General features: G+C 43.8%; 1 protein-coding gene across 1 annotated transcript in view; it reads left to right on the top strand.

Annotated features, from left to right (window-relative positions):
* Positions 1-21,616, top strand: part of CYFIP2 (cytoplasmic FMR1 interacting protein 2) — a 182,008-nt gene that overhangs the window by 9,086 nt on the left and 151,306 nt on the right. Inside the window, exons 3-10 of the mRNA XM_007946403.2 lie at positions 764-841; positions 2,382-2,483; positions 6,724-6,905; positions 9,507-9,603; positions 11,195-11,323; positions 14,041-14,145; positions 16,559-16,650; positions 19,625-19,742. Of these exons, the coding sequence (XP_007944594.1) occupies positions 764-841; positions 2,382-2,483; positions 6,724-6,905; positions 9,507-9,603; positions 11,195-11,323; positions 14,041-14,145; positions 16,559-16,650; positions 19,625-19,742 (903 nt within the window). The remainder of the gene's footprint in view (positions 1-763; positions 842-2,381; positions 2,484-6,723; positions 6,906-9,506; positions 9,604-11,194; positions 11,324-14,040; positions 14,146-16,558; positions 16,651-19,624; positions 19,743-21,616) is intronic.

Raw genomic sequence — 21,616 nt, 5'->3', positions numbered from 1 at the left:
AAAGTGATGAAGCTGGCACTTGAGCCCAGATATTTGGCCCCTGACTTTAGGATATTTCCACAGTAGCACTTAGAAGTGAGGTGAGTCGTCACTGTATTTTTCAGATTCATCCTATTATTGGTTTTGCTATCTGCTCTATTTATTATTTTTTTAAAATTTGATATTAATCATGTTCTTGTTTGTAAAATAGCAACATGGGCTCTTATGAGAGTGGAAACATTATAATACAGTGTGATATAAAAAGTAAAAGGCCCCTTGAGAGCTTGCTAGTCATCACTTGGTACATATTCCACCAAAAACTTTTTCAATACATAATAATGTATATTATTGTAATTACGCTCTGTTTTATTTTTTAACCCATCTACTGTACGTAGTGTTTTGCTACTTGTTATTTTCCTGCTCACAGTATAACTGGGGCACCTGTTGCCATGGAAACACACAGCTTTGCCTCATTCTTTCTACGGTGGCCATCCATCTGTTTGAAAAATGTGGCCTGGTTGCAGAGCCCTCAGGTGTCTAAGATGGATGATGTAGGCCAGTGCTTCTCAAGCTTTCTGTGCATGTGAGTCACCTGGGAATTTTGTCGAAAAGCAGATTCTTGTTCCATAGGCCCAGGAAGGGGCCTGAGATTCTACATTTCTATTAAGCCTCCAGGTGGTGCTGATGCTGCTGGTCCTTTGATACTTGATGGTTTAGGGGGTTGTTGAACAGCCATGTGGCTCCAGTGTCGTTTCTTCCTGCTGAGTGTGTTTTGCTATTTCAGAATGAAATGCTGGAAGAAGGGCACGAGTATGCGGTCATGCTGTATACCTGGCGCAGCTGTTCCCGGGCCATCCCCCAGGTGAGACTGTCCCAGCTGTGTGGCCCTCTTTTCCCTCCAGGAGGCACTGTTACCCTCATGTGTACAGCACAAAGAGCTGTGAACAGCATCTTCTCAAGGTAACAGGGAGCAGAGCAGGACCTCTTGACCAAGGGTATATGCTGGGCCTCTTGGCCAGGGATGCATGCTGGAGTCATTCAGAGAGCTTTCCATAAGACTAATGACAAGATCCCATGCCAGTGACTTAAAAAAAAAAAAATTGTTCAGTGTATTTTATTTCAGAAGTAGTATATGTTAATTGTACTGCACCCAAACCATTGCAGAAGTATATAAAACAAAATATAAGACATCCTACCATCCCTTTGCTGTCACTATTATGATACTTTGCTACATATTCTTCTGGATCTTTTTCCTTGCATGTATATTATTTTATAAATTATTAGCACTGACAGGAGTGTTTTTCTTATTTATATTGTTCTGCCACTTGCTCTTTTTCCACTTAATTCCATATTATTGACTTTTTCATGTCAGTACATAAAGATATTATTGTTATCATCATCATCTTCATCATGAGACTAGTGAGTCTCGTTTTAACAAAACCAAAAAACCAGAGGGGTGTAAAGGAGGCAGAAGCCATTCCTCTCCCGTCGTCCTAATCCTAGTCCCTAGAAGTAACAACTATTAACAGTTTGTTTTTCACCCTTTCAGATTCTCTGTGACTGCATTATATATAAACATGCATACGCTCTCTGTTTTATGTTTCACTTAACAAATATGGGATCAAATTATACTTAACTGTGCTGCAACTTTTTTTTCCTGTCAGTTTCTCATGACCACCTTTTCCTGTCAGTTTCTCATGACCATCTTTTCCTGTCAGTTCATATGCATCTTATCTTGTTCCTTCTAACAATTTTATGATAATATTGTATGAATGTACCATAGTATATTTTATTCATTCAATCATTGTCTGGGGCTATTTAAGTTGTTATCACTTTAAGAATGCCCTAACAACAGTATAAAGAATGTCCTTGTACTTATCTTTGCTCACTCTTCAAATTCGGTTGACCTGTTAGCAATCTGGGGCATGCGTGCTGTGAAAATGTCAGTCTGGTGATTCAGATGCGCGTGCTGGTTGAAAACCTCTGGGCAGGCAAATGCCTTTCTTGATCAACACATCTTATGTTGGCCAATGTTGGCCTGGGTATGGGTGGAGGAGCTTTGTCCCAGGTACATCTGGAGCCATAGACAAAACAGTTTTCTCTGCTTAGAATCTAGCCAGGCTCCATGGGGTAAGGATGGAGACTATGCAGACCTATGTGTACAGTTCATGATCAGGCATAGGAGGGAGGGAGGGGAAGGGGTTGTAGTCTAAGGACCAACTGGTTCCTTCTTTGCAGCTAAACTCTGGAAAACAGTCTGCCCCCTAGCAGAACTGTCTGACAGGGGCTAACTAGCCTACTCTGACATTTAGGAGTGACAAGGGGACTTATTACTAAGATAATGGTGTGAACCAGGACTACTTAGGCAAATCAGCATGTGTGACCCCATCTCTCCCCCACAGGTGAAGTGCAATGAGCAGCCCAACCGAGTGGAGATCTATGAGAAGACAGTGGAGGTGCTGGAGCCAGAGGTCACCAAGCTCATGAAGTTCATGTACTTTCAGGTGAGGGTGGGAGTGGATCAGGACCAGGAGGCTTAGACACTGGCATCTGGCATTTCCTGCCATGCTATTTATTTATTTTTTTAGTAAGTGCTCTTTGAGTGCCCTCTATACCCCTGGGTGAGTAAGAAAGACAAATTTCCCCCTCCGTATAATTTACATCCTAGTGAGTGTACAAGTGCATTTGGGTAGAGGGACATACAGACAATAATACATAATAATTACAGAGCAAAGTAAATGCTGTGAATGGAATAAAAAGAGGATTCTGTAATGGAGAGTACCTGCAACATGAGTCCAGCTTTAGGGACGGCCTCTCAGAAGGAGACATTGAACTGGGTTCTCTATGGTGAGAAAGAAGCTGTCATGTGAGGATCTGGAGGAAAAGTGTGTCTGGCAGAGGGTACTGCAAAGGCTAAGGCCCTGAGGCCTGCGTGAACTTGACATGTTTTGGAAACAGAAGCCAGGGCTGCTGCAGTCCAGTAAGGAGGGGAAGCAGTAAAAGGTGAGGTTGGAGAGAAAGGCAGAGGCATGATCATGTCAGGCACTGCAGGCCAGGCAGTGGGCTGTGAAAAGGATATTTGGATTTTATTCACTCACCACTGGAAGCCATTGAAGGTTTTTAGTGCTATGATCTAATTTAAGGTTTTCCAACAGTGCTCTGGCTGCTCTTTGAAATAGGCACTGGAGGAGGAATGTGGGGTCAATAATGATGCAGGGAGGCCAATTGTGAGGCCAAGAGTGACCATTTAAATGAGGAAAAGAGAAAAGAGAGCCAGGGCTTTCCATGAGTAGAAGATGGTGGTTAAACAGAAATGACGAAGGAAAAGGAATACGTGCAAGTTGGTTATTGTGGTTATGTCAGAAGCTATTCAGGAATGTACATTGAACACTTAGGACCCTTCTATACCCCAGGGTGGGTGTCAGGACACACCCCATGCCTTCCATGAGTTGTTCTGGGGCTGGTTAAATGTCTACCCACTCAGTGCTGTGCTAGCCCTCTGGGGATGGGGGGATGGGAGTATTTGGGGAAAGGTGAAAATGGAGCCAGGGATTTCCTGTGAGCATTGGCTGGAAGGATGAGAAACTCAAGTCTTACCCCAATTCTGCCACGTTCTTATGCATGTGAGCTAACATTGCTGACCTGAAGGTTTCTCAGTTGGTGGTAATGCCTATTTCCAGGTCTCTGGGTGGTGCAAAAACAGTTGCACTTGATTACTTAACTGAAAGGTTGGTGGTTTGAATTTATCCAGCAGCAACACAGACTGGCCTAGCGATTTCTTTCTGGAAGGTTATAGTTATTGAAAATCCTAAGGAGTACATTTTACTCTGACACCCTGTATCAGAGTCGACTTGACAGTAATAGGTCAGGTTTACAGATTAGTGGTAAAGATTCAATAAGGTCACATACGAAGCCAAGTAGAGCCTTGGCTACTGAATGGGTTCAATAAATCACCGTTATTACGACTGCCATTATTGCCCTGCCTTCAGTGAGTCTAATATCTTTTTGGGAAGGAAGATCCAAGAAAGAAGAAATATCCAGGGAAGAAAGACCCAAGAGAAAACAAATATCACAAACTGCTTAAATGATAACCTAAGGACCTCTGATAAGAAGTATTTAGAGAAGGGAGGATCTGGAACAATCTAGAACTCTCCACTCTAATATGGTTGCTATTAGCCACATATAGTGGCTATTTAAAGGACATATCAGGATGAACCAGTCCTTAGAGAAGAACCAGACCCCAGAGAAGGGTCAGCAAAAAAAAGACCCTCAATGAGGTGGATTGACACATTGGCTGCAACATAGCAATGTGGGCTGCAACATAGCAATGATTGTGAGGATGGTGCAGGACATGATACTGTTTGCTTCTGTTGTACATAGGATTACTATGAGTCAGAACCAACTCGATGGCATTTAACAACACAAGCAACAGACATTTAAATTAATTAAAATTAAATATTTTAAAATGCAGTTTCTCAGTTGCACTAGCCACATTTCAGATATTCAATAGTCACATGTGATAAGTGGTTATCATATTAGACAGTGCAGATATAGAACATTTCCATCATCACAGGCTGTCCATCAGACCTAGACTCTGGAAGCAGAAAGTGTAGCTTAGTCTGGTCTTTAAAGGAAAAGAATGACTAGCTAGCTGGACATCGCATCATAGGAGTGACAAGGTGCCTTATTACTGAGATAATGGTGTGAAGAAAAACAGCTGCCATTTTGAGGACTAATTTCTCTCCCACATCCATCCTCCCTCCCTCCCTCCCTCCCTCTCTCTCTCTTTTCCCTCTCTCTTCCCCCCCCTCCTTTCTCTCTCTCTCAGGATTACCACAGTAACCTTTTATTTGTTGTTCAACTGTGATTTTTTTTTTTGGTTTTTTGTTTTGTTTTTTGGTAACAGCTTTATTGAGATACAATTTACATACCATACAATTCAACCATTTAAAGTGTATAATTCAGTGTTTTTTTAATATACTCACAGGGTTGCTCAACCATCACCACAATCAATTTTAGACCGTTCTTCATCACTTCAAAAAGAAACGCTGTACCCTTTACAGTCATCCCAAGCTCCTCTTCCTCCAGCCCCTGGCAACCATTCATCTCCTTTTTGTCTCTATGGATTTGCCTTTTCTGGGCATTTCATATAAATGACATCTATACTATGTGGAATGTACACTATGACTTCTTTCACTTAGCATAATATTTTCAAGGTTCATCCACATTGTAGCATATTTTGTTCCTTTTTATGGCCGAATATCTTTCCCTTGTACATATTTGCCACATCTTGCTTGTCTCTTCATCATTTGATGGACTTTGGGGCAGGTTTCACTTTTTGGCTGTTGTGAGTAATGCTGCTATGGATATCTGTGTATAAGTTTTTGAGTAGGCATATGATTTCATTTCTCTTGGGAATATCCCTTTGAGTAGAATTACTAGGTTACACGATGACTCTACCTTTACATGCATTCATTATTCATTTAACTATTCTCCTTGATTCTACCCTTTCCTCTTCTAATCTGTTCTCACCACAGCAGCTACTGTTGACCTTACTAAATTCACTCACTGCCGTTGAGTTGGATCTGTCTCATAGCAACCCCTCCTTGGTTTTCTGAGGCAGTGTCTCTATGGAAGTAGATTGCCCAGTCTTCTTCCGAGGAGTGGCTGGTGGGTTTGAACTGCCAGCCTTCTGGTTAGCAGTCAAATCCCTTAGGCATTACGCCACCAGAGCTCCTACTGTGACCTTAGTAAAGTATCATTCAGACCATGTTATCCTGTTCAGAACCCTCTCACATCTCCCCCGCTTGCTAAGTGTTAAGGCTTGAGCCCTCACCACAAGACATAGTGTGGTCTGGGCCTGGCCCCTCTCTGACTCCCCTTCTGTCCCTTCCTGACTTACCACTCAATCCAGCCCTCAGGGCACTAACCTCCTTCCCATCCCTTGAGCATACCTGTACACTCTGTCTCAGGGCCTTTGTTTGCACTGGTTGTTCATACTACCTGGAATGCATTTCCCCAGTCACCCTCATGTCTTTCCCCTTCTCCTTTTTCAAATCCTTTTCCTAAAAGTCACTTCTTGATGATTTCTCCTCTGATCTTTCTGTTAAAGTTACAGCACCTTCCAGCCCTTCCTAGCCCTCTTGCTTTCCTTATTTCCTCTGTAGCACGTATTATAATCTAATATAGAGAATTTACTTACTTATTTTGCTTTCTGTCTTCCCTCACTATAACATACTAAGTTCCTTAGGGCAGAGTTAGGTTGTTTTTATTTTGTATTGTTTTGTATTTCTTTCTGTTTTGCTCCCTGCTACCAAAGTACCTAGAACAGTGCCTGGTACATAGTAGGTGCTTAATCGATAGTTATTAAATGAATTAATATTTTTTTCTGAATGTCTGTCTCATTCTTTGTAGATACCTCCTTATTGTCTGGTGCCTGACACTGCCCTGGGTGCTGGGGATACAAATATGAATAAGACATAATGCCTCTCAGCAAATAATGCATTAAAAAGATCAATTAGCTTGACTCACTTTGGGGCAGATTCCAGGCTCCCCTCTAGAAATCAGCTTTGGATCTGGGGACCTTTGGGAGAAGGGTCACCTGGCAGATGTGCCTTTCTCTTTTCTCTAAATGTCAGTGCGCTGACTAGGACTCTGGGGAGCCTTGACTCCACTCCCCATAGAGAGAGCAGCTAGCCGCCCTTCTGAATAGCTTGTTCCATATGCCCTGCCCTCTGCCTGCAGCGCAAGGCCATCGAGCGGTTCTGCAGTGAAGTGAAGCGCCTGTGCCATGCCGAGCGGAGGAAGGACTTTGTCTCCGAGGCCTACCTATTGACCCTGGGCAAGTTCATCAACATGTTTGCTGTCTTGGATGAACTGAAGAACATGAAGTGCAGCGTCAAGAATGACCACTCTGCTTATAAGAGGTCAGAGCACCCTCCCCACATTCTGTCCTTCCCCAGCCTGGCTCTTCTTCCCCAGCCAAGGGGAAGGCATGGATGGAATCCTTCTGCCAGGTTCTGTCTCCAGAACCAAAGCAACCATTGCCCACATACAATGGGAATGGGCTTGTATTTCTTTTTGTGGTTTGAGGGATAAGGTGTAGAGCTGGGTATTTAGAGGGTTTACAGGGTTTTATCTCTTAGGATGGAATCTAATCCACATTCCATCTCCCTACCACTACCACACGGAGTAGTGGGGTTTTCTGTTGTCCCGTGTGGTATGAGACTATTAAGTTAGTCATAAAATAGTTATTTTTGGTGAGAATCAGGAAACCATTTCAAAATGCTTATATAAAAGAAGGAAATAATTGAAGACTGGAACCGCAAAGTTCAGGCATACTTGGACCCAGGTACTCAAAAGATGTTAGTCCTCCAGCTCTGTCCACCTCTCAGCTCAACTTTCCTCTATATTAGCTTCATTCTCAGGCAGGCTCATGGCCTATGGTGACTGAAGCTTCAAACTTCCCTCTGGCCAGTGTAGCAACTACTAAGGAAAGGAAGGGATGCTTCTTCACCAAACACTTTTTGCAAAAGTCCCCGGGAGGATTATCGTTCATCCATCTTGGGCTGTGTGGGCAGGGAGAGATGGGATGGTGCTCTGATTGGATGTGTTTACTCTTGGAGGTGGGAACTCAGTGTCAGTTTACAAGAAAGAAGAGCCAGAAGATCTGAGAAGGGGGTAGGAGGAGTCATTCTTCTCAAAAACCCAGGATGCAGTCATCCAACCGGGGGAATGGCAAGCACAACATACATCTTCTATGTTGATTAAAGCTCAGAGGAGCTGTCAAATGTCTGGACAAACAGCTTGGGAAGACATTCTATATTACTGACAGGGAGGGACCCTCCTCCTCCTTGGCCCACATCCCTCGGAGTTCTGAGGTAACTGGAGAAAGCAGAGAAGAGGCTGATTCTAACAATTTTATCCTCCTGGTTGAGCTGTGAAATCAGGGGCTCCCAGCAGGCAGGGCCTTATTGCAGTCCTGACTCAGAAATGACAACTTTCACAAAGATTTCATGTATAGCTCATTGTATACAGTCTTCCCCAAATATCTCCCGGTTATGGCCAACCACTTCCATTGCCACCACAACCCACATCTTCTGGTGACCACCTCGAGCCCTCAGCAGGGTAGGCATCCTATCTGCTGTTACATTTCATCACATAGGCTTCACCACCATCAGTTTAGGATGTGGGCATCCAGGCAGCTGAGGCTTTCTCTCTTCTGAGATCTATTTGTACTCCCTAGCCCATCATCCCTTCTTCTGTGTCCTGTTAGGTTAGGTAGACTTTTGTTTTTCATGCAATACTTGACTTTACAAACTTCTAGAACCAAAAAAAAAAAAAAAACCCACCTCACTGCCATCGAGTCAGATCCAACTCATGGCGACCCCTCCTTGGGTTTCAGACAAGGTATCACTATGGAAGTAGATTGCCCAATCTTCCTTTCGATGAGTGGCTGGTGGATTTGAACCGCCAGCCTTCTGGTTAGCAGTTAAATGCCTTAGGCACTATGCCACCAGAGCTAGAAACTTCTAGATTTTCTGATAAATAACCAAAAAAGTGACAAAACACAAACCATCCTGCCAATATTGTTCTCCATAACTTACACACTTTCTCTGGGGGGTTGAAAGTTGGCATAAGGGTGAGGGTCTCAGTTCACTTTTCTATCTTACCACTCTTGGCTTGTTTGTGGGATGCTGAGGGACTCACCAGCCACTTCTCAGAAGGAAGGTTGAGCACTCTACTTCTGTAGTGATACTGCCTCAGAAACCCAAGGAGGGGTCGCTGTGAGTTGGATCTGACTTGATGGCAGTGAGTTTGGTTTGGTTTTGGTTAAGGGACCCTAATGGTACAACAGTTAAGCACCATGGTTAAGCTGCTAACTGAAAGGTTGGAAGTTTGAACCCACCCCATGACTCCATGGGAAAAAGACCTGGTGATCTGTTCCTGTAAAAATTATAGCCTAGAAAACCCTATGGGGCATTTCTGCTTTGTCATGTAGGGCCATCATGAGTTGGAATTGGACTCTACAGCACCAAACAACAAGAGGTACTTTTAGGTGTCCCTGGATGGTGCAGATGGTTGGGGGTGCTCATCTACCCAGAGGTGCCTCAGAAGAAAGACCTGGTGATCTACTTCCAAAAAGTCAGCTATTGACAACCCTGTGGAGCACAGCTCTGCTCTGATATACATGTGGCCACCATGAGTCAGAGTTGACTCCATGGCAGCTGGCTTTAATTGCCTTTAAACTTTCTGAGTTTGAGTTTCAGTGATTTTAGGTGCCTTCTTCCCTTTTAATTTCAGGTACGTTTATCATAGGGGAGTAAACAGTCCCCCCAAAATGACTTCCCAACATACTTTCCATTGGCATTAAAGTAACTTGTGGTATTCATAGTATATTAATCTTGAGGAGGGACAGTGTGATTCTGGGCAGACCTTGGGCTGTGTGGGAGCTGGAACCCACGAGATATGGTTTATCCAGTTGGCTTGAGCAGTCCTCTTGGCAGCACCTACATTCTGTGTTTCAGGGCGGCACAGTTCCTGAGGAAGATGGCAGACCCGCAGTCTATCCAGGAATCCCAGAACCTCTCCATGTTCCTGGCCAACCACAACAGGATCACCCAGGTGATGGCACACTCCTTGTCCTGGTTTGGCTTCTCAGGGATGCCAGGCAGGGGCCTAGAGATAGAGTTTGACTGCAAGCAGACAAACTCAACCCAGACCTCTCTGTCTCCACTGCCTAGGCACAGCCTTCTGTGAGAATGAAATAAAGCTGCAATCTTAAATCTCCTCTCCCAACCACAGTTAATCCTTTAATCCTCTCCAGTTTTTGTTCTCTGAGCCTTTTCAGCCAGTGCTCTGCCCCTCCCATCAATGTAGTGGGTGAAACCATGAGTTCTGGAGTTAAACTGCCTTGTTTTCTAATCCTGGACTCATCATTGACCTACTGTGAGACCTTGGCTCTAAGCCTCAGTTTCCTCCTTTTGTAAAATGGGGCTAGTATTTTGAGGGTATTTTGAAAATCAATCACATCAGAGCCTTGTTGTGAGAAGTAAATGAAACAGTATATTAAAAAAAAAAAACTTCACACACAGTCTGGCATATAGTAAGCACTTTGGAAGCTATAGCTGTTATTGCTTCACTTTGCCAGGGCACCCACAGTCAGCTGTTGCTCTCACATTCCACAGTCTGGGCACAGCGTAATGTAACCCACTGCATTCATCTGTCGACCCAGTTTAAACTGACACTAGCAAGAATGCCAGCAGGACCCAGACTACACCTGGGAGAAAGCTGTTCCTGTTTCAGGGGTTTTAAGGCTCAAACCTCTCTCACGGAGGACCCCAAGCTCACACTGCCCATCCAACTCTTTGCTGACTGTGAAGGCTGCTCAGCCTTGGGTGCTTCAAGTTTTCCTTCCCAGGATTCAGCCCCATTTTGCTGTGGGGGAGCATTATCAGTAGATACCCCTTCCCCTGGAAACGCAGCAGGGGTCTCTTTTGTCCCTTGGCCCTCCTCCGACAGGAAATGTTTCTAGGCTACTTAACAGGAAGGAGACACCTACTGGCTCAGCTCTCCCCCACTGTGCTGACTCTTCCCTGCCATTGGTCTGAGGAGTCTAGTAGATAACCTCAAAACTAAACCAAAATTCCTATAGGCCTATTGATGTAAGGATTCCCTGGATAGTGTAAATGGTTAACACACTCGGCTGCTAACTGAAAGGTTAGAGGTTTGAGTCCAATCAGAGGCACCTTGGAAAAAAGGCCTAATGAGTTATTTCCAAAACATTAGCCATTGAAAACCCTATGGAGCACAGTTCTGTGAGTCTACTCTGACACACACGGAGTCATCACGAGTCAGAGTCGACTTGATGGCAACCAGTAAACCATAGAGCTGAGCTGCTTTTCAGTTCAGCCCAAGAAAAAACCTTTACCCTCAGAACAGCTGGGGAATAAAATCAAGGGCCTCAGGTGAGTGAGTTCGTGCCATGGGAGACAAGTAGGAACAGCCACTTATAGGGACATTGAGGAGAGGATTCAGGTACCAGCTGTGGCTGGTATGCAAGGTCCCCTCACTTGGGTGTGCTGTGACTCCCAGGCAGTGAGTGGGCACCATGCACCCTCAGACCCCCCTGGGTGGTCTGAATACTCTGTTGTGGTGTGGGTAAAGGTGTAGGAGCACAATGGATACTTACCTTACCCAGGACTCTGCTATTTAGTGTCTCCATCAGCAACTGGAAGTGATCCCTGGCTATGAGGAGCTGCTGGCCGACATTGTCAACATCTGCGTAGATTACTATGAGAATAAGATGTATCTGACCCCCAGTGAGAAACATATGCTCCTCAAGGTAAACCTTCCTGCATTCACATACCATGGGCCTCTGGTTGCACTCTCCCCTTCTTCTTATTTAAAATAATGGTTTAAAAACAATGTTTATTTTTTCTTGCTTAAATATTAATATAGCTCTTACTTCACCTAATGTCTTGTGATCTGCTCTTTCTACTTAATATATTATGCACACCTTTCCAAAAACAAGGATTTTTTTTTCACTTTTTTTTGTTTCTGAAGTTTATTATGATTTGGGTAAAAGTTTACAGAACAAATTTGTTTTCCATTCAGTAGTTCATGCACATACTTTTTTTGTGACATTAATTGAAATTCTCACAATGTAACAACTATCTTCCCACTTCCTCCCTATGGTTACTTTTTCCCTGTGTCTTTCTTTCTGTACCTCTTGTGCACTTCTCTGTATCTTCCTTTTCCTTAGTATCACCTCCTTTTGCTATGTTGCCTTTTTCCCTTCACCCAAATCATTATGTGTCTCTTACCTGGTTAGCATTATTCCCCTCCCTCCCCTCTCATCCCTGGTAACCAACAAAGAAAGTTTCCTTCTGTAATTGTTAATGGCTGCCAAGTATTCTATTGTATCAGAGACATTGTTCAGTAATGAATCTCCTACTGGTAGGTGTGTATTTGCTTATCACACTGAATACCCTTTTAGAACTGCCTTTGGGCAAAGTGGGTCTTCCTAGAAGAGAAGTTGCCAACTCAAAGGGAATATAAAAATCATCAAGCTTTTGTTTTATCTTGCCAAGATGGTCACCATTGTTTCATCAGTTTATAAGTTTTATTTTAAAGTTACAAGTAATATTTATTCATTGTGGAAGTTCCAGAATGTACAGAAAAACAAAAAAAATTCAAATCTCTCATAATGTTTCCATCCAGAGATAACACTTTTAGCATTTTGATGTATTTCCTACTAATTTTTTCTAGGCTTACATATTTTCCAAATATATGATACACTGATAAATGTATATTAACAATGTAAATTTATAAATAACTGTATTTTTAAAATATGAAATAAAAATACACATAAATTGTTTAATGTATAATTTTTATCCCATGTCATTAAATGTATTTGAGATATTATGCAGCCATTAAAATAATGTCATGTGGATGAGCCTTCGTTTGTTTAACCATTATTCTATTGTTAGCTGCTTATAAGTTGCCTCTGCATCAGCTCCAAATCATGGCAACCCCATACGTTAGCTGCTTTTTTGTTTCTAATTTCTCAGACAGAAGGTGAAAGTGAACAATCTCCATAAATCTCTTATTCTTTCTTCCCCAGAAGCTCCCTTTCCAAAGTCTCCTGGTAGATTTCCTTTCTTACCCTCTCCTCCAGCCCTGGAGGTGTTCCATTCTTTATATTCCCCTAGCATATCCATTAAGTTTTCAGAGCAGTGTGACTGTGAGGTGTGCTCTCCCTGGCTTCCTCTGGACCATCAGAAATGCAAAAAAGCCATTCAAAGTCCAGCTGTCCCTCATCTCCAGTTCTTGGCATAGGCAGTTACTGTAGCTCTCCCTAGGCTTACTGCTTTCACAAACCAGGTTACTAAATTCAAGTCCAGCTTACTAAATAAGATGTTGCCTTCACATCTTGGACCCTTTCCTCTCACCTGTCTTTAATCCTTCCACATGCAATGTCCCCAACTTCTTCCCTCTCTGTTTTCCACCCTCTTCAGTCTGCCCTCCAAAACTGCCATTTCACTTCTCTCTGCAGTGTGTATTAGTTAACTCACCTGCCACCAGGGGGTGCCACTAACCAGTAAATGGAAAAAAGTCTGAAGTTCCTCTAACATAACCACAAAATGCCACCTTGGAGGAAGCAACCTTAACAGTCCTCTGCTCTGATCTACTCTGAAGTATCAGATGAGAAATGGAGGCACAGAGAGAAAAATTGCCCGCAATCATGCAGCCACTGTGGGCCAAGGGAAGCTACTTTCATTCCAGTTGTCCAGGCCCCCTTCCAGCTGTACATTTGACGAAAGGATCAAAACCAGCCAGCATTCAGGAGATTCTTAAATGAACTGGAACATCAAGAAGTAGCCTTGATAGCTGACTCATTATAGGGCATTCTCAGTCAAAGTTTTTTGTTTTATTTTTTAATTCACTAATGGCTCTTCAGGAATCTTTACTTAGGTCAGGATTTTTTATATTCCTTCAGTGTTTAGCACGTATTCATCAAATGCCTATGATGTGCTAGATCCTAGGGATATAACAATAAGCAAAACATAGTCCTTCTCAAGAAACACCTAAATATATAAATTTTGTTTTCAGTCAGATCCTGGTTTAGATCCCACCTCTGCCACTTACTAGCTGTGTGACCTGAGCAAACTGCTTAGTCTCTCTGTGTCCCTTCTCTAGATTCCTCCTCTCATTTAGAATAAGGTTGTTGTATAGAATTTGACTTACAAGATTGTTGTGAGAATTAAAAGAGAACCCCTTTTAAAGTCCTAAACACAGTCTGAGCCATCCATAGTAAGAGCTCAAGAAGTAGTCACCATAGTAACATGCTAAAGGACCTCTCCATTTTATTTCACAGAAACAAATTTTTGGTTCAAATCAGACTGATGTTTCCCCTTTTTTGTTTGAAGATGTATGGGTTTTCAATAATATAATGTGTCTCTCCAGTGTCTTTGTGTATGTGTATGTGTGTGTCTGCTTTTTTTTTTGAGGCTTTTCAAATGGGTATGACTACTTATGCTCTGTCCCTTCTCATTCTAGGTTATGGGCTTTGGCCTATATTTGATGGATGGAAATGTCAGTAATATTTACAAACTGGATGCCAAGAAAAGAATCAACCTTAGCAAAATTGACAAGTTCTTTAAGGTCAGCAACTGGGGCTGGGGCTGTGCCGGGCCAGGGGAGGTTATCAGGGCCAAGTCTCTCTGGAGATAGGAATGAAGTTAGCCAGGGGAACTTGATGGTTGTGATGTAGTTCTAAAGAGGAGATCAGCGGGGAGGAGAGCAGAATGGGAAGCCCCAGCTGCCCAGTGGAGGACTATGTAACATAGGAGGCTGCCCCAAGGAAAGTCACACATGCTTCCAAGTCTCAGTCCAGAATTTGTCTGGGAAGCCTAATGATTCTTTTCACATACTATTTTTGTTTCCTTTTCTGAAATCCCTTATTATCTTAAAAAAAAAAAAAGTGTACCCCAGCATATAGCTCCTGCTTTAATTTTTAGTGCAAATCAGAGCTCACAGAAGTAGACAGATTAAAGTTGGGTTTTAAATTGATTCACATTCACAGAATCACATCCTCTTGCCTGGCTCACCAAAGACCATCTGAGCTTGCACTCAGCCTGTGGGCAAAGGCCTCATCAGTGTCTGTGCACATGCTTAGTCTTGAGCATGTCCATTCCAGTACCTCATAGATTTGAACTTTTGGCCACAAACATATAGAAGTAAAAAAATCGCAGTTAAATTAAGCCTTTAAGTTTTTTGCAAGGGAATTTCAGATTTTAGAATTGAATTCCATTTTATCATTTTATTCTAGTGTTGAACCTGAGTAGGTAAACATAAAAAAGCCCAGCTTAACACTGAAAAGAAAAACTGTTGAAGCTATGGCATAGAGGACACTGCCTCCCACCAACTTTTCAAGATCTAGGGGAAAATAAATCACCAAAGGAATCCTATAGCTCTCGTTTGCTTTTCAAGGCTGGAACTTTTATTTTTCTTAGAAATGCCCCAAATGGAAAAAGGGCCTATATTGAAAGATCCTTGCAAACTCTCACTGCCTTAAATCAGTATGAATGAGATGGAGTGGAGTGGAAGACCTCAGCCTCACCTAAAACAGATCTGGATTCTGGTTCTGCCATTTTATAGCTGGAAGTTGCTTAAAAAAAGCCCCACCAGTTGCCGTTGAGTCTGACTCATGGTGACCGCATGTACTGACGAGTAGAACTGCATATCATAGAGTTTTCCATGGCTGTGACCTTTCAAAAGCAGATCACCAGGTCTTTCTTCCGAGGTACCTCTGGGTAGATTCGAACTGCCAGTCCTTCAGTTGGTAACCAAGCATGTTAATCATTTGCACCACTCAGAAACTCTAGGAAAGTCACTAACCCATGAAACTCAGTTGCCCAGATTGAAAAATATGAACGGAAAGGGTATTTATTTTTCATGGTTCCCTTGAGGATTAGGGAGCTCTGGTGGCGTAGCGCCTAAGGCATTTGACTGCTAACCAGAAGGCTGGCGGTTCAAACCCACCAGCCACTTCTTGAAGGAAGGTTGGGCAATCTACCTCTGTAGTGATACCTCATCGGAAACCCAAGGAAGGGTCGCTATGAGTCAGAACCAAATCAACGGCAGTGAGTTGGTTTGTTTTTCTTGAGGATTAAGTGAAATTACAGGGGTAAATCAAAACCCTGAGTTATACTCTTGGCTCTTTGATGTCTAGGTGATGTGACTTTTGTGAAAAGCCCCTGGATCTGTCAAAGCTTCAGTTTCTTCATCTGTAAAATGGAAGTGATAATAGGGCTTAACTTCAGATGGTTATTACATGGATTGATAGTGTTTTAAAAACACTTGGCAGAGTGCCTACTCAATCAGAAGCAGAAAATAACCACTCGCCTTGCCTCTGAGGAACCTTACTGGAGCAAGTATTTAAGTGCTCAGCTGTGAACCCACCAGCAACTCTGCAGGAAAAGAATGTGGCACTTTGCTTCCACAAAGATTACAGCCTGGGAAACCCTATGGGACAGTTCTACTCTGTCCTAAATGATCACTCTGAGTTGGAATTTACTCTCTGAAAATGCCTTCTCCCGCCCTCTGCCTTAGGGTTCTGGTGGGGGTTGTCTGCCCTCTAGTGTTAGGTATTATGATTTCACTTACTTTGAGTATGGAATTTCTCAAGCCTTCTGCATCCAGACAGCAGCAGCACCCAAACACCTCTGCTGGCCCACAGTTCTGAGCAGCATGAATCCTCTAATGTGGGTAAAATTACAGAAAGGATGCTGCACTGGGGTGCGGATCGTTGGGTCCATGTCCATTATCCATTCTGCTAGGTGATCTTGGACAACTCATTCTGCCTCTCTGGGCTCAGTTTTCTGGAATATGAAGTTGGTTTGGAGGGACAGGAGTCTCCTTCTGTTTCAGGGTCACATGGTAGCATCATTGGAGGCAGAAACTAGGAGTTGGCCCAGAGGCACACACAGTGGCCTGCCTTCCCCACTGAGCTGGCCAAGGCTGCACCCTAGCCCCTCCCTTGGTGACTCAAACACTGTGTTTGCTTCCTTTGCAGCAGCTGCAGGTGGTGCCCTTATTCGGCGACATGCAGATAGAGCTGGCCAGATACATTAAGACCAGTGCTCACTATGAAGAGAACAAGTCCAAGTGAGTGCCTGCCGTAATGTCTCTCGGCTCCCGTGAGCAAGCCCAGCCCGGGCAGGGGGCCCGAGGGGCCACTTAAGCCCCTCCTCCCTCCCCAGAGCCCTGGGCAGGTGGATCCTGTCACAACACTGGTACTCGGCCAGAGGGGAGCCTTGGAGCGTGCTCTGAGCCCTTTTGTATCCACCTTTGCTTCCAGTGCTCAAAAGGGCCCAGAGCACAGCCATGGCCCCTTCTCCATCCAGCGGTGACCCACACTGCCCCCTGGTGAGACAACAAAGTCTTTCCCTTGAGAAGTGGGGAGCAGAGGTGGGCTCTCTCAGTGATTATGTGGAGTGAGATGACATTGGTCTTCATCTGGGTTTTCTTCACTCTGATTCTCTCCTCAGGTGTTCTATCCATGCAGTAAGTATGCAGTTGAGTATATGCTTTGGATGGTTCCAACTGTGAAGCGGGTTGATGGCCTCATCTTAGATCAGTTTATAAACCATGATTTAAAGTAGTCTGTGCCAAGATTGGAGGAGCCCTGGTGATGCAGTGGTTAAGTGCTCAGCTGATAACCAAAAAGTCAGCAGTTCAAACCCACCAGCTGCTCCATGGGAGAAAGATGAGGCAGTCTGCTCCCATAAAGATGTACAGCCTTAGAAACCTAATGGGGCAGTTCTACTCTGTCTTACAGGGTGGCTATGAGTCAGAACTGATGCAATGGCAATGAGTTGGGTTTGGTGCCAGGATTTGGGTTATCAGTGCCTCATGGAAGTTGAGGGAGTCTGGCTGTAGCCTTGACTACCCCTTTGATCTTTGCAATTGTTAAAGAGGTTTCTTCTGTGTCCATCTCTCTCAAAGCTGAGTACTTGGTTGAAAAACGTGACCTTTCCATACAGAAAGAGCCAAGCATCCTTTAGCCAAGGGGGAGGGCATTAGTGCCTTAGAAGTATGTGCATAGATAGTTACAGAGGCTCCTAGCCATATCCAAATATCTGACAGGATCAATTTGCTGGGTCGTAGGGCTTGGGACTATAGTCTCGGGGGACAACTTAGTCAATTGCCCTAACCCAGTCCACAGAGATAGTATTATACCTCATAGTTTGGTGAGTAGTGTCACAAGTCTTAAAAGCTTATGAGCAGCCATGTGAGACACAACTATTGGTCTCTAATCATATAGAGAAAAGAGAATGAAGGAAATCAAAATACATGCACATGGGGATGCAGGAGGGCTCAAAGAAGAAACTAGTTCATGAGACTAACAGCCCACATGAGCCATAGCCTATTCTAACTTGAGACCAGAAGAACTAGATGGTGCCCGGCTACCACTGTCAACTGTTCTGACCAGGGACATGGTAGAAGGTCCTGGATAGAATGGAGGAAAAATGTAGAACAAAACTCAAATTCCTAAGAACAGCCAGACCTACTAGGCTATTAGAGACTAGAGGAACCCCTGAATTGCCCTAAAATACTCTTTGAACTTGAAATTGAAGCTATTTCTGCAGGTCACATTTCAGCCAAATAATAGATAAACAGTATCACCTGTGAGTAATGTGCTCCCTTAAACAATTAACTGTATGAGACCAAATGGTCAATATTTACCCAAAAGGCAAGGAGGGGCAGGGAAGCTAGATCAATGGAAACAAAACAAACTGAATGGAAATAATGAGAACGCTGACTCATCATAAAAATTGTAACCAATGGCATGGAACAATTTGTATAAAAATGGTTAAAGTTTGCTGTATAAGCTTTCACCTAAAACATAGTAAGATATTATTTAAAAAAAAAAAAGTATGTGCATAGAGTGTCCTTGAACTCCACCAGCCTGGAGCCCTACAGATGAGTCTGACCAAGGAAGATAAGTTTAGTCTCTTAATATCCCACCGGCTGCAGGTGGGTGAGGAAGAAGTTTTAACAGGAAAACAGAGTCAGAAACACTGAACTTGTTTCCTCACTTTTCCCTAGAGGAATTATCAGCCATCTGAAGTTGCTTGAGAATGGAGGATGCTTATGTACCCAGGGCAGAGTGTCAGAGGCTTGAGTGATGGTAGTGCCTCATCCCTACCCAAGTAATTCAAAACAGAAGTAAAACCACAGTGCACAATAAACATGAGGAAGTCGGCCACCATTCTGCTTATTTTTATGAGGACCACTTTAGTGCTCCTTTTGAAATAGTGAATTCTTTCCAAAATGTTTTTCCATCCTCTTTTGGTGCCCTAGCTTTAATTTCATGCCAGTCTGTCCCTGGGTCACCCAGCACCAGATGGTAGAAGAAGATAAGGGAGCTCTCTTATATTCCTCTTGGGAAAGGAGAATGAAAAGTTTTATTCCAATTCTGGATGGTTTTCCTAGTGATGTCTTCCAAAAGGGACAGGAAAGGAAGGGGGAGAAGGATGGGAGGGAGGGAGGAAAGAGAGAGAGCGGGAGAGAGAGAACCAAAAGATGCCTCTCAGAATAATCTTGGCTCCCTCACCATGGGGTGCTTGTATGTTGCCAGGCCCCTGTTGAAAAAGAGGCATACTCCCATTCAGGTTTTCCCAATCCCAGCCCAAAGGCCCCCTCTGAATCTAAGTAGCAACCATAGGATGGCAAGTCAGAGATGTTAGGGAGGTTGCCCAGCCTGTTTTTTCTTTGCTTAGATTCCAGTCCCTTGTAGGCCTAGAGAGGCTGCAAGTCCCTCCTTGCTTGCTTGTTCATATACCGGGTAAGTACCTGGACAGGGTACCTGGAAAAAGCCTGTGATTAGGCCTTAGACAAGGCCAACCCAAAAGGAGAACGAGGAAGGACTGTTGTTACTCGGCCTGCAGTCCCTATGGCATTGGATTTATCAGGCTCCCTTGCTAAGGTGCCTGGGATACCTCTTGGGTTCCACCAAGGGAAGCTGGCCAGGTTGGCTGAGTGTTGGAGGCGTCAGGAGCAGCTACTGTGTGGAAGGAGCCTGTCCCATCCTGGCACTTCAGGTAGGACTTTCTCTGACCCATGATTTTTTGCCCAGGTGGACGTGCACCCAGAGCAGCATCAGCCCACAGTACAACATCTGCGAGCAGATGGTGCAGATCCGGGATGACCACATCCGCTTTATCTCTGAACTCGCACGCTACAGCAACAGCGAGGTGAGCATCCTCTGGCTGCTAGAATGGGTGTGTATGTGGGCCAAGGAGCAGGAGGGGGAAGGACCAGCCAGGACAGAGCGTGGACACACAGGACAGTGGAGATTAGGAGTGAGGACAGTCACATTGGGAGACAGGAGGGCACAAACCCAGCAGAACTGGATTTGATTTTGGCTCTGCCCTGACCATGAGCAAGCTATTCAACATTTTTGTGCCTTAGTTTTCTCACCTCAGAAATGGAGATAATAATAGTACCTACCCTCAGTGATTCATTGAGAAGATAAATGATATGATTGAAGATACTTGGGATGTGCACTGTGCCTGGAATATGGTAACTGTGAGTTCTGCATGTGTATGATCCAAACCATCTCCACTCTGGATGGCAAGAGCAGATTCCTGAATCCTATACTCCTAACACCATCTAAATATTTTATAACTACACAATAGTAAACAATCATTGTAAAAAAAAAAAACTAAAACACATACAATTAGGAGCAAAGAAGACCATAAAAATCTCTTATAATCTTAATAACCAAACCAAAAACCAAACGCACTGCTGTGGAGTTGGATCCGACTCATAGAAACCCCTCCTTGGGTTTCTGAGGCAGTATCACTACGGAAGTAGATTGCCCAGCCTACCTTCTGAGGAGTGGCCGGGAAATACCAGCCTTTTCGTTAGCAGTCAAATGCCTTAGGCACTACGTACGCCACCAGAGCTCAACAATAATCTTAACAGGTTCTTATTTTTCCTAATAATTTCATTTTTATTGATGTTGAGTTTTTTCCTTTTTTTCTTGGTATGAAAACATGATCAATGTACAGATCTCAGGAAGAAAATTCAGATATGCAAAGAGAGAAATCAGTCACATAAAATCATGCCATCCAGTGCTAAGACTATTTCTAATCTTCAGGTATATATGTCCTTCTGGACCACTCTCTACATTAGTGTAATAAGTATACATGCTGTTTCAATAAACATAGGTCACCTGACTTGAATTCTTTATTATTGTTGTTGTTATGTGCCGTTGAGTTGGACCCAACTCATAGTGACCCCTCCTTGGGTTTCCGAGGCAGTATCACTATAGAAGTAGATTGCCCCATCTTCCTTCTGAGCAGTGGCTAGTGGGTTTGAACCACCAGCCTTCTGGTTAGCAGTCAAGTGCCTTAGGCACTATGCTACCAGAGCTCCTAGTATTACTCCTGAGCTGGAGGCTGTGGGTGGTGCAGAACAGTTAACATTCTCAGCTTCTAACCAAAAGGTTGGAGGTTTGAGTCTACCTAGAGGTACTCAGAAGTAAGGCCTGGTGATTTACTTCAGAAAAATCACCCATTGAAAACCCTATGGAGCACGGTTCTTCTCTGGCACACCTGGGATCACCCTCATTTGAAATCAACTCAGTGACAACTGAAGTCCTGGATTACTACTCTGTGCTACGCCATGTTTAAGGAGCCCTGATGGTACAGTAGTTAAGTACTCAGCTACTAACCAGAAGGTTGACAGTTCAAACCTACCAGTTGCTGCATGGGAGGGAGATGTGATGGTCTGCTTCCATAAAGATTCCCAGCCTTGGAAACCCTATAGGGCAGTTTTACCCTGTCCTGTAGGGTCGCTATGAGTTAGACAATGCGTTTGTTGGTTTTTGTTTACCTGTTTGCTCACTGGCTCCATCTTGTGGCTAGTGGTCTGAGTGATCATGCTTTACAAACCCAAATTCAGAAATATGTTTAATCATTCTTGTGAGTTGTCATCATGTTGATTCTGACTCAGGGGAAGCCTGTGTGTGCAGAATAGAACTCCATAGTTTTCAAGGCTGTGACTTTTGGAAGTAGATCGCTGGGCCAGTCTCTCAAGGTGCCTCTGGTAGATTCGAACCGCC

This window comes from Orycteropus afer, unplaced genomic scaffold (assembly GCF_000298275.1).
Source record: "Orycteropus afer afer isolate SDZICR_OR568_19922 unplaced genomic scaffold, OryAfe1.0 scaffold00160, whole genome shotgun sequence".
NCBI classification, from domain to species: Eukaryota; Metazoa; Chordata; class Mammalia; order Tubulidentata; family Orycteropodidae; genus Orycteropus; species Orycteropus afer.
This window is presented reverse-complemented; position numbering and strand designations above follow the sequence as displayed.